This window comes from Schistosoma mansoni, chromosome 2 (assembly GCF_000237925.1).
Source record: "Schistosoma mansoni strain Puerto Rico chromosome 2, complete genome".
Classification (NCBI taxonomy): Eukaryota; Metazoa; Platyhelminthes; class Trematoda; order Strigeidida; family Schistosomatidae; genus Schistosoma; species Schistosoma mansoni.
In genome coordinates this window covers 30,582,350-30,600,524 of record NC_031496.1, presented here as the reverse complement: position 1 = coordinate 30,600,524, position 18,175 = coordinate 30,582,350, and the positions used below count along the sequence as shown (strand labels likewise).

General features: G+C 37.1%; 1 protein-coding gene across 1 annotated transcript in view; it reads right to left on the bottom strand.

Annotated features, from left to right (window-relative positions):
• Smp_147760 (hypothetical protein) overlaps nucleotides 1-18,175 on the bottom strand; it is a gene marked incomplete at its 3' end in the record, with an annotated part of 79,670 nt that overhangs the window by 17,493 nt on the left and 44,002 nt on the right. Inside the window, exons 10-11 of the mRNA XM_018796355.1 lie at nucleotides 11,724-11,979; nucleotides 1,244-1,413 (exon numbers count right to left, since the gene is read on the bottom strand). Of these exons, the coding sequence (XP_018650576.1) occupies nucleotides 1,244-1,413; nucleotides 11,724-11,979 (426 nt within the window). The remainder of the gene's footprint in view (nucleotides 1-1,243; nucleotides 1,414-11,723; nucleotides 11,980-18,175) is intronic.

Here is an 18,175-nt window from a genome sequence, read left to right as displayed (position 1 = left end):
AGGTGCTTAAAAGAAACGGGAATAGCACAAATCAAATAATGAAGTAGATTATTTCAAGAATTAATAATCAATCTTACTGCTAAGGAAGAAAGAGGAATATGATTACGTAATCGACTGCAGAAATCAGTTTGGAAAGATTATTAAGTTAGTTGATTAAAACTTGTGTTTACTTGACTATCCAGAACTGAAACATGGATTACGAGTGTATTTATGGGTATTGTTAATATTACATGATTGAAGTCAACAGGAATCTTTGAATGTAGACCTCATGTTGGTTGGGACTTGCCAGTAAGTTATACCAGGAATCTTGCAGAAAAATGATGCTTCCTATGGGATTCGATCAGCGCTAGTAATTGGATAAACATGGTATTGGTCACTATTCAGTGGCCAATCAATCATAAATATCTTAGCCATAAAGGATTTTAGTCGGGGCCTGAATAGCTTACTCATGATGTCTTGAAATGTCAAACCGAGTGATCTGATCTTTAATACATCAGGGTACATCAGTTTCGTCATGATTGTAGGTACGCCTTGGTGATAAGTGCCTACTAGTATGAAACCTAGGTGTACCAGGGTATTCTTCAGATTATTTTCCACCATCTAATATCAAACATGATGCACCCGACATCAAGTCACTTAGACTGGAAGTCATATTGCAAAACAAAGCACAGAATTCGACCAACATTAAGGGATTAGACAAATCTGACATTGTCTATTACTCAGTGAAAGATCAATGTAAGTAGTAGTCACTACAGATCAACATAAGTTGAAGAACCACTTCATCTCAGTTTTAAATTTTTTAATAGTGTCAATTCAACACATTCAAGTCTCTTAATGAGCACGCTACATTTCGATCAATGAGTCGAAGTCTGATGGCTTACATTTACAATACCATTCAGTTTTAGATATATTGTGATGATCATTTGATGACGTCAATGATGACTATCTCACTTATGATATAGCTGAACTCTACTGCTTGTGACTTCCCACTAGAATTTCGGAAACGGATTTCGACGTCGATCAATAGCGGTTATACGACTAGAGTATAGTTGACCAGTTTCATGAATTTACATAGACTGACACAGATTTACATACCATTAGATTAAAGGAGAACTGGACAACTGTTTCGTTCAATGCGCACACACTATCCTACTAAGGATCGTTCATTTTGATACAGCTATTCAACTCTCTTTTTTTGTAATAGACAAAGAGTGTCACAGTGAAATGTAAGTAAAGGTCTTACCTGATTGTTTAAATCTAATCCATCGGTTACTTCTCTGTTATACTTCAAAATATGGTTTGAACATGAAGATGATGTAGATGGACTGTTTGATGAAGAAGATTTTGACGAAGAACTATCAGGCAATTTCAGGCTAACCGTTGTTGGAAGAGAAACTCCATCATTTGGGGGAACTTGATAAATAAACACAAAAAACAGATATAAATAGTCACATCATAGAAGGTGAAAACACAATTATTTGTAAATAAAATAAAACTTGATATCAAAAAAACTTACTTACACCTGTTACCCCTCGTTGACGAGTATAGGCCACCCACTAGTATCCTCTATTCAACCCTGTCCTGGGCAATCCTTTTCATATCTGCTTCAATCTCCCGGCGTAATGTGTTCTTTGGCCTTCCACTTTTCCGCTTCCCTTCACCATTCCAAGGTGGGGCTTGTCTCGTGGTGCAGTTTGGTGATTTCCTCAATGTATGTCCTATCCACTTCCAACGTCTTTTCCTAATTTCCTCTTCATTTGGAAGCTGGTTTGTCCTCTCCCATAAAGCGCTGTTGCTGATAGTATCCGGTCAGTGAATGTTGAGTATTTTGCGTAGACAACTGTTTATAAATACTTGTACCTTCTTGACGATAGTTGTAGTAGTTCTCCACGTTTCAGCTCCGTACAGTAGAACTGTCTTGATGTTCGTATTGAAGATTCTCACTTTGAAGTTGGTTGACAGTTGTTTTGAGTTCCATATGTTCTTCAATTGTAAGAATGCTGTGATTGCTTTGCCAATCCTCGCCTTTACGTCTGCATCCGATCCTCCTTGTTCATCAATGATGCTTCCCAGGTAAGTTATTATTATATTTACCAAAGACTATGATAAACTGTAACATCAAAACTGTAACAATGTTCTGTATGAAAAAAACGTGAGACGCTCATGTGTAGTAAGATATTTAACTATAGCAAACTACTATAACATAATTAAAAAGATTCTGTTTTTGTGTTATACCAGCTTGATAATAAAGCATTGTTTCAACTGTTGTCTAGGTGATAAATAATATAACCTATTGACCAAATATAGACTTATAGGCAAAGTGGGTTGATGTAATCGGAAGGTTATCGTGGTTAATTTAGGTTCCGTGCTAGTTGACACTAATCAATAAAGTATCTACAATCTTAAGAGAACGGATGTTTCCGCGCCCCGAGGTTCAAACCCGCACTGCCCTACTTCACGGTTTAAAATGTTAACATTGAGTAGTTCAGGTAGGGGCTGATCTCCTGTATGACTAAGATATTTATATAGATGGTTCACTTAGTCGTGGCCAATGATATTTTTGCTTAGTCCTTGATGCTGACCATTAGTCAGTGATCAATCAATGTTAATAAGTTCAAATACTCATCTTGAAGCCACATATTATTTGTGTAAAAGTTACTCATACTATCCGATACCCTACACCGAAATAGGTAAGATGGATTTTGAACCTGGAACCAATAGTTTGAAAGCCAAATGTTTCGATCAATGAGCCAATTAGCGTTCTATAACCAATAAGGTATGGAAACAGCACCAAGTTAGAACATTCAAGTTCAAATATTTTAATAAGAGTTCATAAAGCCACAAAAATGAACAGTAAAGATTGTAGGTCTCCAAAGCAGTACAAAGTTTTGAACGCTACTTGGATGAAATCACAAAAAGGAGGAGTTGAAAGAACAATCCTATACAAAAGTCGTAGAACACTGTATTGACAATATTAAATTTTATGTAGTTCATGGAATAGAAACTGAAGATCTAGATCATCCTTTTACTCTACTACTTAAAACTAGAAATATGTTAGCTATATGTTTACTAAAATAGTATACCAAAATACTTCGTAGATAAATAAATTAAAGGTCTGAAAAAAAGAATTGAATCATGAATCCAAAATAACAGAAAAAATTTAAAATGATATAAAATATTTGTTATTTGGATAGATTGAACGATATTTTATATTGTAAGCAAAGATGGATAGTGGCTAGCAGTGAAATCCAGGACGCGCGCTACTTCGTCCTATTCGGGACTCGTCAGCTGGATGTGCCTACATTTCAGAGTTGATGTTCATTCTGGGACTCGAACCCAGTAACTTTCGTGTCAAACGCCATCGCGTTATCCACTCAGCTACTGAGTCCTGATAGCCACTTGCTTGTGCAATGGGGTGAAGTAGAAATTCAATTAGTATTACTTGTTTGAATCTTCCCATTGATGTTTTAGGACTGCAACTGGTCAGTCTCTTATAGGCATATGTGCATACTGTGCGTGTTGCCTCGATATACCCTTAATTCACAGGCATTGTAAGCTAAGATGGATAGTGGCTAGCAGTGGAATCCAGGACGCGCGTTTCGTCCTATTTGGGACCGAGAGTGAACATTAGCACCAGGATATGGAAGGTACATGCCATTGACGAATCCCACATAGGCCGAAACGGGCGTCTTGGATTTTACTGCTATACACTATCCAACTTTACTTAGAAATATCGAGATAATCGACTTAGGATACACATATAAGACCAATCAATTTCAGCCTTTATTATCAACAACAGAAAAACTCAAATGATTACAAATGGAATGTTAGCATAAAATTTCAAAAATTAAGTATTTCAACTCAGTTAATCAGACATAAACAAGACAAAAAAATTATCAACCATTCAATATTGAAATTAATTCAAAACAATTCTAATTCATTGATTCACGCTTTACTGCTTTGAAAAACAAAATAAAATGTAAACTTGTGGTGAGAAACGAAATATTCTTCCTGGGAGGTTGTTGATAGAGATTCTTGGTAAAGATTCTAGGGACTGATCGATACAGTGTTTCATACTAGGATAAAACAGTTGCCTAGGATACCTTTTGATTTTCACTGGTTCTACTATTTTCCCCTATCCTTAAATTTCAGCAAAAATCAGTCAATGAAAAGAGTGATCAAATACAGATTTTGGTCATAAATTTGATTACAATTTTATTCTTAGAACGAGGGTTTGTGGAGGTTTTAGTAACTTAATAGTTGAATTCATGAGTCGATTTAAGCTTGATTACCAGCGAAAACCTATAAGCGCTGGATGGCCGTTTCGTTCTAGTATGGGACTCTTCAGCAGCGCGCATCCACGATCCCGCACTAAACGAACTCTAACCCAAGACCTTCGACCTCTCTCATGAATGCTCAACCTCTAGACCACTGAACCGGCATCTAAAGGCGTCAATGTCTAACTTAAATCGATCCATGATCTTGAGCAACTCTTCATCCATTGTCTGAAGTAGATACTTGACTCTACTCCACTGGTTATAGCTTCTCACATTAACACCGTTGGATACCGGTTCAGTGGTCTAGTGACTAAGCGTTTGCGCGAGACTGAAGGTCCTGGATCTGAGTCCCTCTAGTGCGAGATCGTGGATGCTTACTGCCGAGGAGCCCGATACTAGGATAAAACTGCCGCTCAGTGCTTCTTGGTTTTCGCTGGTAATCTAGCTCAAATCAACTCATGAATTCAACTATTAGAATTTTATTCGTTATTTAAAGTCTAAAGATGCTTATTATCTGACTGAGTAGAGATAGTTTTGAATCTGTCATATTATGATTAAATAGATTATATAAAGTATTAATCATACACAACTTAACTTATTTGGGATTAAAAAGGAAGAATTAGAGAGGAACATACAATATGAACGCATCCATCAAACATCGTTGACAAGTTGTTAATTGTGTATAAAGCCTTTTTCTAAGATCGAAAAACCATCTTAACAAGTAGAATTTTGTCAATAATGGAAACACATAGAGAACATCAAAACTGAACAGAATTTAGATATGAAAATATAGAAATTTATCCTTAAAAAGAAAGGTGCACAGTTAAGATTTATGGTTTACATGAAAAAAAAGACCCTAAAAGATTAAAGTTGTGACAACTTTTGATAAATATATATAAAGAGATGGAAGGAAGAAAGGAAGAAGAAGCGAAAATCAACAGTTGATAAGCAAATATTCAATTCTAATGCAAATTAGGGGTGGGAGAAGGATAAACAAATGAACCTCTTGCCAAATATCATTTGATATAAACCAAAAGAGAAAAAAATGTCAACCATAAAGACAAATAAGTAGCTTATGAAATAGATGAGAAAGATAAAAGATTAATTTGGAGAGAAGAAAAAAAGAAGGCAAATAATTACAAATCAAAATCATGGATTGGTTGAAGTTAGACATTAACACAGTTGGATACCAGCCGACTTAGTGGTCTATCGGTTAACTGCTCTGGTGCGAGACTGGTAGGTCATGGGTTTGAATCTCGCGAGTGCGGGATCGTGGATGCGCACTGCTGAGAAGTCTCATATTGGGACGAAACGGCCATCCAGTGCTTCCAGGTTTTCCATGGTGGTCTAGCTTCAATTGACCCATGATTTCAACTATGAAAATCATTATAAGTTTAGAAGTTCTTTGAATGAAAAAGAATAAAAGTTGCGAAATATATATTACTTCCATCAAATTACGACAGTGTATAAAGATGTGATGATTTTTATTATGTGGAAATTCATTGAGACTAAGAGTTTGAGGGTTATATATAGTCGATCTGTTTTGTGCAACATTGAGGGGTATATAGTATTCAATAAATCAGTTATTCATAAGATACATAAGTTTTATTTAAACTTATCAAGGGATCAGAATGTATCATGTAGTAACCAAACAAACATTTTAAACAATGCAATAATAACAAAGCTTACAGAATAAAACGAATCCAATCTATTACATGGGTTCACACTAACTGAAGACGGACTAAAAATATAAGGAGGCTATTTTTATCTAATAAAAGTCCATGATTTCATACAGTTAGTTCCCTTTATGAATTTAAATTTATGAAAGGTTATCAATTATAACCTTTTGTCATTCCAATCCTTTACATTCAATTATGTCAATTGTTCCACACTATTTATTACCCCAATGCTAAAATTCTAATACATATTTGGTTGTAAGCAGCTGATGAGGAACCACGAAATATAATGAATTCATATTATTCTACATCAATATTCGTTCTGTCTTTATTTAAAAGTCCATGAAGAATAATGAATTTATTTTATTCGGTAAGCTTTTCTCTTCTTCCAGTGTTCACATATATCATGTGTTACACATCCCAAACCACCATCTACCTCGAAGGGCGATGTTGTCTAGTATAGGGAGTAAGCTGAGAGAAAGCTAGGGGCGGTCAAACCAGAAAATGACATCAGTCCATGAAGTCAATGATAATTGGACTGAGTCATGTAGACTACCTGGTTGGGGTCCGCGTGATCATCATAACCAGTGGTTAGAGACTTTAAATGATATGGCTCAAAATTGTTTGCAATGACGCAGGTGTATATTTTGTCTTCTAAATCCTGAACTTCTGAATACCTCGTAGAACATTTCGTCTTACTAATTTATATCTTCTTGAATCGTATCTTTGATCCCTAATTTTTCCTGTCACCACTAATACTGTTCCTACCTCTATTATTCTGGGATTTGACATGATAATTTTATCTCTCTGTGCTAATGGGGTATAGCAACTGAAATCGATGTACATACGTATCAGGTTCTACGTTGTGACTGACTGACCTAAATCGATCATAGAAACTGATTGCATGAAATAAATGAGCTTAGATTTATTTTATCCTTCCTTATCATCAGCGTCTGCTCATTACGTAATCACTTATTTCCAATACATTGCTTACTCTCAACATTGTAGGATGTTCCTTTGCATATGATATATGAATTTATTTGCAATGTTAAATTAGTCTCTCAAGTTTATTTACATATTTGATATTAATATGCTGATATGTGATCCCGAAAACTTCCAACCGGATTCAATTACCTAAATAATCTCAACTCATTGAACGAAACAAAATGAATTTATGTTATTCTGATCAAACCTTTATTCTTGTTCTCTTCCAAATAGAAATAATCCGGGTTCGTAAATAGTTCTAAATAGAAGTGATCTACCTACATAAGAATGGGCGATTTTTCATAAATGATCCATTCAATTTAAGAAAATATAAGATCCTGTTCACTGTTATACTAAAATATCTACAGACTGAGTTACATCGATTATGATCGGTTGATTCAGACAATCCCAGCGATATATACATATACAAATTTTAGATCAGAAGGGGTTTTGTAGAGATTTTAGTATTTTCATAGTTGAAATCATGAGTTAATTGAAGCTAGACAACCATGGAAAACCTCGAAGCACTGTACGATTGTTTCGTTCTATTATGGGACTTCTCAGTAGTGCGCATCCACGATCCCGCCTCCCGAGATCCGAACCCTGGACCTCCCAGTCTCGCGCCAGAGCACTTAACCGATAGACCTTTGAGCCGGTATCCAACGGTGGTCTAGCTTTCATTGACTCATGATTACAACTATGAAAATATACAAATCTATAAACAAATGTATTGTCATATAAACATTTTTATGTATTGAGAAACTAACTATCATGAAATAATCACATTGAACATTGACAAATTGATTAAAGTAGAGATATATGATTAAACAAAGAAACCTATCAATTATTGTTTACTAATTAAAATGAAATGATAACTATCGTTGTACCAACTACTTGCTCTGTTGGTAAACAGATCGATATTCACTTAAATATGTCTATCAGTTTGATATTTGTTACAACAGGATGGATACTATAAAAGTTGGAACTGGCTTTACTGCTTTTATTGTACAACTAATGAGTAACTAGATTACTATATATATATATATATTCCTTTTACCATAAGCTTTCGGTTAACCAATGAACTACTGTCACAAGGACAGACTATTTCTATTATGTTACTCGCTTGTTATTTACAGTCTCTCCTATTTATAGCTACTTTCACTTAGTTCATATTTAATTGTTATTTTTCATTTTATGGTGTGATATAGTCTGGTATGTTAGTATATAAACTACGTCTGTTCAAAATATAAATAAGATATAAAAAGGAGTTAGTGAACCTAGCTGCCAGCTCAGTGTTAAAAGTGCTGATTGGACGTGTAACGGACGAAGTCAGAGGCAATAAGTTATAGAGTAAATAACAGATAGAATTAGGACTCTGATTGGTGATTGAGAACGTGTTGATCACCAGCAGTTTCAAGAAATAACAATATTTAACTAATTAACTTCATATACTTTACTGTAACTCAGTAATCATATAAAACTCAAGGTACTGAGCTTTGATTCATGTAATTTTATTTCTCTGTTCTTAGCTTTAAAAATGTACTATCTAGAGATCCAAAATAAAGTGGCATTGAATTCGAACTTGACTATCCACCGTAAAAAAGGCTATCTACAAGCTAGTTTATAATAATCAGCACTGTTTCATTGAAACTCTCAACCATTACAGAATATGAGTAAAAATAAGTGCTCTGGCTCGAGACTGGTAGGTCCTGGGTTCGAATCTCGCGAGTGCGGGATCGTGGATGCACACTGCTAAGGAGTCCTATAATAGGACGAAACGGCCGTCCAGTACTTCCAGGTTTTCCATGGTGGTCTAGCTTCAATCGACTCATGATCTTAACTCTATAAAATACACATAGTTTTTAATTATCATCTATCTTAGTGTTATGTCAGTTATTCTTTATACACTTTTAGAACAAATGAATCAATATAAAATGTAAATTACAATCATAGTACAAACTATTTTATTTAAAGTGTTACTTTTATAAAGTGAGAATAATAAATATTTCGTTTAAGATAAAATGAATTCAGTTCATTTCACATAAACTAAATCATTCAAATACATCATAATTTTATTAAAATGAATTGTTTTACAAATATAATTTTATATGAAACATGAATAAATTACTATGTTCTACATGAGGTATTTCCTAGAGTTTTAGTGAGAAGCAGTAACCAGTGGAGTTCAACCACGTCTGTTGGGAGATATCAACTCACTGAAGACAATTGGTGAACGGTTGCTCAATTTCGTGGATTGGTTGAAGTTGAACATTAACACCGTTCGATGTAGGCCGGCTCAGTGGTCTATCGGTTAAATGATCTGGTGCGAGACTGGTAGGTTCTGGGTTCGAATCTCGCGAGGTGGAATCGTGGATGCGCACTGCTGAGGAGTCCCATAATAGGAGGAAACGGTCGTGCAGTGCTTCCAGGTTTTCCATGGTCAGTCAGTCACAACGTAGAACTTCGTACGTACGTACATCAGTTCGAGTCGCCATACCACATCAGCACAGAGATCCAGTTGTCGATTCGAATCCCATAAAGGGTAGAAGTAGTAAGAGTATAATCATTATGTGAAAGATTATGGTTTGAAGATGTTATTCAAGGAGTATAATCCAATAAAATGAATTTGGAAAGAGAAAAACAATAGAGACATAAAGAATTCAGAAGATAAGAATTTGGCAGAACACAAAGAGTGGATGAACCTTCGTCATCGGTCTAGCTTCAATTGACTCATTATTTCAACTATATAAAATTATAGTTTTCTTTTTAAATTTTATAATTCGGATTCGAATCCAACAGGGAGTATCAGTTCCTTCAAAAGATTGCAGGTATGTCATTGCTAACTATCAGTAAATCAAACTAGATCCAGAATTTCTAACCACTTAAAACAGTATAAGAAATATAAACTAAACGAAATTATTACAGATTAACTGATCGTTGTATTAGACAGGAATAAATTGTGTTTATATTTTATTCAATATAATTTACTAGTATAACTGTGAAAACTGAAGTAAATGTTGAAACAATGAATTGACGCTTAAGGTAGGACCACTTTGTTATTTACTTTCAAGGAGAAAACTAATCATAAAGAAAACTACGGTTTTGAATGGTAATAATAACAAATAATTATACATTAGTATAAACTACCATAATTTACTCAACAACTTAAACCAGTACACGGTGTATTGTGCGCTACTTATGCGGATAGACGTAATTGGTATGTAGCAGGAACTGAGAGTGGAACACTTACCAGAAAAAGATTGAAATAAAGAGAAAGGGATTGAAAACGAAGAGCGATAAGAATAATAATAACAGGACCGGAAGAATGATGAAGTATGTAAAGGACAACTGAAAGCAAGATATGCAAATGATGTATTTAATGTATGATTTTCATATTCTACTAAGACGTTGTGTGATTTTTCATAAACCAATAAATTCACTTTCCCCACCAAATGTTCTTTCTGTACAAGTTTTAATCTTAAAAGATTATTTTTATGACGTAGCGACAAATAAATAATGAATAAAATAAGCATAACTGTAGTGAACGAGTATGCAGGAGGGAAGGGAAAGCAATTCACCGCTTAGTGCAAAATTATAGTGTCTTCGTAAATTATGAAACCAAACATTAAGTAATTCATTTGCACATCTCTCATTAATCGTCCTTTAAATCCTTCATGATTCTTCCAACTCTCAATTCCTTTATGTTTCCTTTTCTGTTTTCTTCAATTCAATCTTCTCAACCTTCTTTTGACAGACATTCCACTTCTGATCGGTGTTACATACTACTTATATCTGTCAATATAAGTAGCATACACCATGAAACAACTGTTACTAGTATCTTAGACAAATAGAAACGAAATTGAAAGAGGAATATGATATTTAAGGGTTAACAGTAATCAGCAAGATACTTTGCTCGATCTAGTTTACTTCTTAAATTGCACTAGTCACCAACACATATTCACAATCATGAAACCAATGATAATACATATGGAGTTTGGACTCATATTATTTAGTATCACTGATTCATTCGAGCTGCAGCTAAACTTTTGTGAGAATGATATCTCAATTTTTTTTTTATAAAAAAGTAGTTATCTATTTTCTTTAGTAACCATTGTAAACTAAAGCTTCATATGGATCTCATATGTGTTATAAAACTCAAATCAATGGATTATAGTCATGTATTAAAAATAAGATATTTAGCATAGAGAGGATTAATTCACTTATTAAAAACCACGTCATAAGAATAACGCAACTAACATATTTCGCAATTATTATTAAACTCATATACATTTATAAATCTTGTTGTACTAATGAGGTAATAGTAACTTGGACTGATGTATATATTTTTCATAGTTGAAATCATGAGTTAATTGAAGCTAGACCACCATGGAAAACCTGGAAGTACTGGACGGCCGTTTCGTCCTATTGTGGGACTCCTCAGCAGTGCGCATCCACGATTCCACCTCGCGAGATTAGAACCCAGGACCTATCAGTCTCGCGCCAGAGCACTTCATCGATAGACCACTGAGCCGGCCTATATCCAACAGTGTTAATGTCTAACTTCAACCTATCCCCGATGTTTGAGCAACCGTTCACCAATTGTCTTCAGTGAGTTGATATCTCTACAACAGACTTGGTTGAACTCCACTAGTCACTGATGTATATATGTGCCTGTCACATCCTACGTTGTAGATAACTGACTAGACAGATTATAGAATTATGATAGATACACACTAAATATGTACTTAAATAAACAAATAAATAAACCACTAAACAAAACACTTACTATGAACACTGGAATACTTTTCATCTTTATGAGTATATGTATTATTAATCATGTTTTGCTTAGTGATTAGATCATTTTGAAGATGATTTGATATTGAAACTTCAGTACAATTAATTGATTTAGGTTTAACAAAATAATTTATATGTTGTAATGTAATATTTGAAGTATTCACTGATGGAATTGTTCGATTAGATTCTTTTCCTTGTACAGGATGTGCATTCATTGTTTTCATTTGTGATTTACGAGATTCTGATTGCTAGTAGAAAAAAAAAATTGAACAATAATAAAATATAAGAAAGTGTTATTGATTTTAATTAATCTTGTAATATTTTTGTTGCTACCTTAAATTTACTTAGTTAGTCAATCAGTCATATGTAGCAAAGAACCTGGTGGATAAGTGGCATTGGTTCATGTTGTCATACTATATTAGCACGAGATAAAATTATCACGATGAATATTAAGGAAGTAGATATTATTATTATTATGAGCTTTATTCAATATTATATCTTTGGAACAATACAGAATTCGTATCTTCAATGCGAACGTCAAGACAGTTAGTCCTACTGTACGGAGCTGAAACGTGGAGAACTACTACATTTATCGTCAAGAAGGTACAAGTATTTATAAACAGTTGTCTGTGCAAAATACTCAACATTCATTGGCCGGATACTATCAGCAACAGCGTTTTATGGAAGAGGACAAACCAGCTTCCAGCTGAAGAGGAAATTGGGAAAAGACGTTGGAAGTGAATAGGACATACATTAAGGAAATCAACAATGTGCATCACAAGGCAATCCCTAACTTGGAATGGTGAAGGGAAGCGGAAAAGTGGAAGGCCAAAGAACACATTACTCCGGGAAGTAGAAGCAGATATGCAAAGGATGAATACCAACTGGAAAGGAAGGCTCAGGACAGAGTTGGATGGAGTATGCTGGTGAGCGGTCTATGCTCCTCGACGAGGGGTAACAGATATAAGTAAGTAAGTAATAGAATTCTCTGCACAATGCATTTCAACGAGTTACCGTTTCTTAATCCTTGGTCGATACTGTCGACAAATATTGAGGGATCGACAGTTAGAAGTTAGCAGTCAAGTCAATCAACATCTAAATAATATACATTCTTCTTGATGCATAACGCTAGCAACCATGATATCTCTGATTGGGCCTTTTGTTGCTTGCACAACAGAGGGTTATACAATTTCCAGAAACGTACCTGAACAGGTTGTGCGGTTAATAGCTATAATGATGTATTAAAACAAACAAAATTAGATGACTTTTTGAAATATTTAGATGACAGGAACAGGTATTCCAGATGTTTAAGCAGTCCGCCAGTGGAAATGAATAAATGGATCTGTGATATTGCAACCCCCGATCGTTGCTGCTACCTTGACGTAGTGGTCGGGCTTGTCTATCGTGATGAAGCAATCGAGCTATGCTGGCTGGAACAATTGTTCCTCGAGGTCCTACCATGCCAGACAGGTCGGTTGAAGAGCGGTGAGACTAAAAGCAGCAAACCCAAGGTCTGAAGGCGAAGTCGTACTGCTGACTGTACAGAGGTGTGATAGCAGTAAGGTGTTTCCTTCAGACAACCAGCATGACAGCGATGCTGCCTTCCCACAAGGAGGGGTGGGGTTAGAAAAGGTCGACCCTAAAAATGCACACCTCGCCTTATCCCACGGATATCCGTCTCCGGCGGTAAGGTTTTTTTGAAGAACGGAGCTAACACAAAAACTACCCACAAAAAGGTCGTGTGTGACCGACCTCAAGCAGTTGTCCCTTGGACACTGCGGTCACGCTCTCAGGTCATTAAGACCACTTCTAACCCAATTTCCTTTTCAGGTACCTCTAGAAGAACCCTTCCACGGTGTGGGCAACCGGGAAGTGATAACTGCCCTCATACCTGTAACAGCCCTCAAGACCACTGTATTCATAATCAATCTCCTTCTTCAATTCCTACTATTCCTTCTACCTTGACTTTCAACACTAAACTTCCTCTCTCGGTTTCCTCCTCAAGTGTCACCATGGCCAACGATTCTAGTGCGCGAAACGCTGTCCCAGGTCTACTAAAACCTCGCTCCAAACTACACATTGGAGCCTTCAACGTACGTACCCTATGCCAAATCGGTCAACAGGCCTCCTTAGCTAAAACCCTAGAATCTCGTACCATTGATGTATGCTGTGTCTCCGAAGCACGCATACAGGATCCCAGTGTGGTCATTCACTTGACCTCACCTCGCCAAAATGGACAGCCGACGAAATACACCCTCCGTGTATCTGGCGACCCGTTGGCTAGTTCTCGCGGACTTGCAGGTGTAGGCATAGCACTAAGTACAAGGGCAGAACAGGCACTACTAGAATGGATCCCCGTTAACAGTCGCCTGTGTGCTGTCCGGCCAAATGGCTCCGTAAGAACTCGGAAGGATAGGGACACACGTCGTTGCCTTTTCGTCGTTTCTGCCTACGCTCCCACTGACTGCAGCCATGATGAGGTGAAAGATGACTTTTACAGAAAACTCTCTGAGCTTCTTCAGAAAGCTAAGCGCTCAGACATAGTAGTCGTAGCGGGTGACTTTAATGCCCAGGTAGGCAGCTTAAATCAAACAGAAAGACATTTAGGTGGGTGTTTTAGTATTCCGGCTCAACGAACCGATAATGGTGATCGTCTGTTGCAACTATGCTCAGACAATCGTTTATTTTTAGCAAGCACTAATTTTAAACATAAGGAGAGACATCGTCTAACATGGCGACCACCTGCACCAAACCAACGATGGACTCAAATAGACCATATTGTCATCAGTCATCGTTGGAGAGGCTCAATAGAAGATTGTCGCTCGTATTGGAATACTTGTTTAGACTCTGATTACGCTTTGATACGAGCACGCATTTGTCTGCGCCTCAATGAACGCAGGAAAATTACACTAAGAAGACCCATTAGGATTGAACTGGAAGACGAGAAAGCCAAATGTGAATTCCAGAAACAACTGAGTTCACATCTAGGCAGTTCTGTAAACGAGACTGACCCAGATGCTGCTTGGAAAGACATACGAACAGCTGTGGAAACAGCAGTAACATCTATTAGTCATTTAAACCATAGGGCTCCAAAAAACCAGTGGATTTCCTCTAAGTCTATTTCACTGATGGATTCGCGTAAACTCATCCCATCAGGCTCTGAACACGACGAAGAGCGTAAACAAATTAGATCTAGGTTAACTAAAAGTCTAAGGAACGATCGTGAGCAGTGATGGGCAACGAAAGCAAAAGAGATGGAAAAGGCAGCGGCTGTAGGCAACACCAGGCAACTATTCAGATTAATAAAAGAAACCGGAATTAAGAAGTCAAGTGTAAGTGAGACAATCTCGGAAAAAGACGGAACCCTTATCTGCTCTCAACCTAAACGTTTAGAACGATGGGCGGAACACTTTAAGGAGCAGTTTAGCTGGCCTTCAGCTACTGCACAACTACCCACTATTCCTAGAAAACCGGAATGGAACATTGAGGTAGGCCCCCCGACCCTACTTGAAGTTCAAAAGGCTAGAGGTAATCTGAAACGAGGAAAAGCAGCTGGTCCTGATGGATTAGCTCCAGAGGTATGTAAATATGGTGGTCCAATTTTAGCGACTAGGTTGACTAATATTCTGGCTAAAATCTGGGAGACGGATGTAATCCCATCCGACTGGTCACAATCTCTGATTGTCCCAATATATAAGAAGGGGTCAAAATCATCCTGCGATAACCATAGAGGGATTAGTCTGACTAACATAGCATCTTAAATACTAGCCTCAATAATTATCGGGCGCCTAACTAAGACTCGTGAACTCCAAACACGAGAAAATTAGGCTGGCTTCAGACCTGGTCGTGGCTGTATCGACCACATATTCACCATTCGTCAAGTTTTAGAGCACAGACATGCTTATCGGCGTCCGACAATGATAGTTTTTCTTGACTTGAAAGCAGCATTTGACTCTGTAGACCGAGAGGTTCTGTGGCAGTGTCTGTCATTGAAAGGTGTACCTGAGAAGTACATAAACCTTGTGAAGGCTCTTTACTCGAACACTATTAGTCGAGTAAGAGCTTATGGCGAACTGTCATATGATTTTACAACCTCAAGTGGTGTCCGTCAAGGCTGTCCACTATCCCCGTTTTTGTTTAACTTCATTATAGACCTGTTGCTGCAAATAACACTCTCTTCGACTGAATCTACAGGAATTGATCTCCTACCAGGGGGACCACTAAGCGACTTAGAATACGCAGATGACATAGTCCTGTTTGGTGAAGACGCTGGCAAAATGCAGAGTCTTCTGTTGGAACTCAGTAATAATGCCAAGATGTTTGGGATGCGTTTCTCCCCATCCAAATGTAAATTGTTACTCCAGGACTGGCCTGCGTCAACACCCGAACTAAGGATAGGGAGTGAAGTAGTCGAACGCGTCGACAACTTCACTTATCTTGGAAGTCTGATCAGCCCTAATGGGTTGGTGTCTGACGAAATCTCTGCACGGATTCAAAAAGCTCGTTTGGCTTTTGCCAACTTACGTCACCTATGGCGTAGACGAGATATCCGTCTATCAATTAAGGGACGAGCATACTGCGCATCAGTTCGCTCTGTTCTACTTTACGGCTGTGAAACATGGCCATTAAGAGTAGAAGATACTCGTAGGTTACTAGTATTTGACCACAGATGCCTTAGAAATATTGCTCGCATCTGTTGGGATAACCGGGTAAGTAATAGTGAGGTTAGACGCAGGGTATTAGGGAACGATGGTAAATCAGTTGATGAGGTGATGAATCTTCATCGACTGAGATGGTTGGGCCACGTGTTACGTATGCCTGAACACCGATTACCACGACGCGCTATGATGACTAGTATTGGGGACGGTTGGAAGAGAGTTAGGGGCGGCCAAACCAAAACATGGCATCAGTGTTTGGAGTCACTAACTTCTAGCCTGAGCCATGTTGGCAGATGCAGACTACCTGGTTGGGGTCCGCGTGACTATCGTAACCAATGGTTGGAGACTCTAGGTGACATGGCTCAGAATCGATCACAATGGCGTAGGTGTATACACTCTTTATCTTCCCTTAAGCCTTGAGACTAAAATTGCTTCATATCTCTCTTCCTTCCTATACTATATCCTTATATACAACCTATAATTTATATACTACTACTAACACTAAATTAACTACTATGAATCCGGTGTTGATCTTGTTGTGCTAACGAGGTATGGCAACTTGGACCGATGCATATATGTGCCTGGTCCTACGTTGTAGCTGACTGACTGACTGATATTGCAACCGATTTTGAGGAGTGTCATACAGCGTCTTCAACCATTGGTTAAGATAACAGTGAGGACTTCATTCTGGTGATATTTAACCTAACAACACAGTTCAGTCCAATAGTTAATGACTCTATGAACTGACGTCGCATTTTGGTTTGAAATTATTGTTTAATAGCATTCCTTTACTAATACGAAATAACATTTGAATGTCATCAAAATATTTCAGACTAATTTGTTAGATTCATTCGAATATGATCAACAATTAAGGCCCAGGACAGAGTGGGTTGGAGAGTGCTGGTCGGCGGCCTATGCTCCGATTGGGAGTAACAGGCATAAGTAAGTAACTAATTAACCACAACAAAGTGACCAATGTCATGCATTTTTAGTCCGTAATGGTGATCGAATTCTACCGATAAAGTAACAGGTATGGTCATTAGTCTATGTGATTTGATTCTAATTAACGATTCACTTTGAATAAACAGAATATAAATATTCCAACTGCATTCCTTATTCTCACTTAAATAAAAGAAAGGCGACCAACTAATAAGGGAATACATTACGCAACCACTAGTTGGGACCTATTTCATATATTAGTATTCGTTTGACCTTTTTGGTAAAGGGTTACTTTTTTTTACTTACGCCTGTTACCCCAAATGGAACATAAGGCGCCGGCCAACCAACCAGAAAAAAAAATTCAATTTTTGTAAAGGGTACTGTAACAATACTACTCATAAACCAGAAGTTTTGCCCCACTTGAAACACTGGTTATTAAGCTGTGGAAAGTTCAAAGAAGAAAACATTTAGCTTGTCACAAAAAAAACGTTAACTACCATTATAGACAGAGAATGTATATTTGCAAGCAGTGAAATCCAAGACGAGCGTTTCGTCTTATTTGGGACTAATAATCTGGATGTATCTGCATCCCACAGTCCCATGGTAAATATCATCTCTGGGAAGCAAGTACATCCAGATGACGAATCGCACATAAAACGAAACACGCGTGTTGAAAACCACCGCTAGACACCATTCATCTCTATTTACATGCTTGTGACTTAAGGCAATATTGGGGCAATTCACACAGGATACACATATGTTAATAAGGATCTGATCAACTGCAATCCTAAACTTCAATAGAAATATTCAAACAACCAATACAAAATGAATTAACCACTATTGCCTA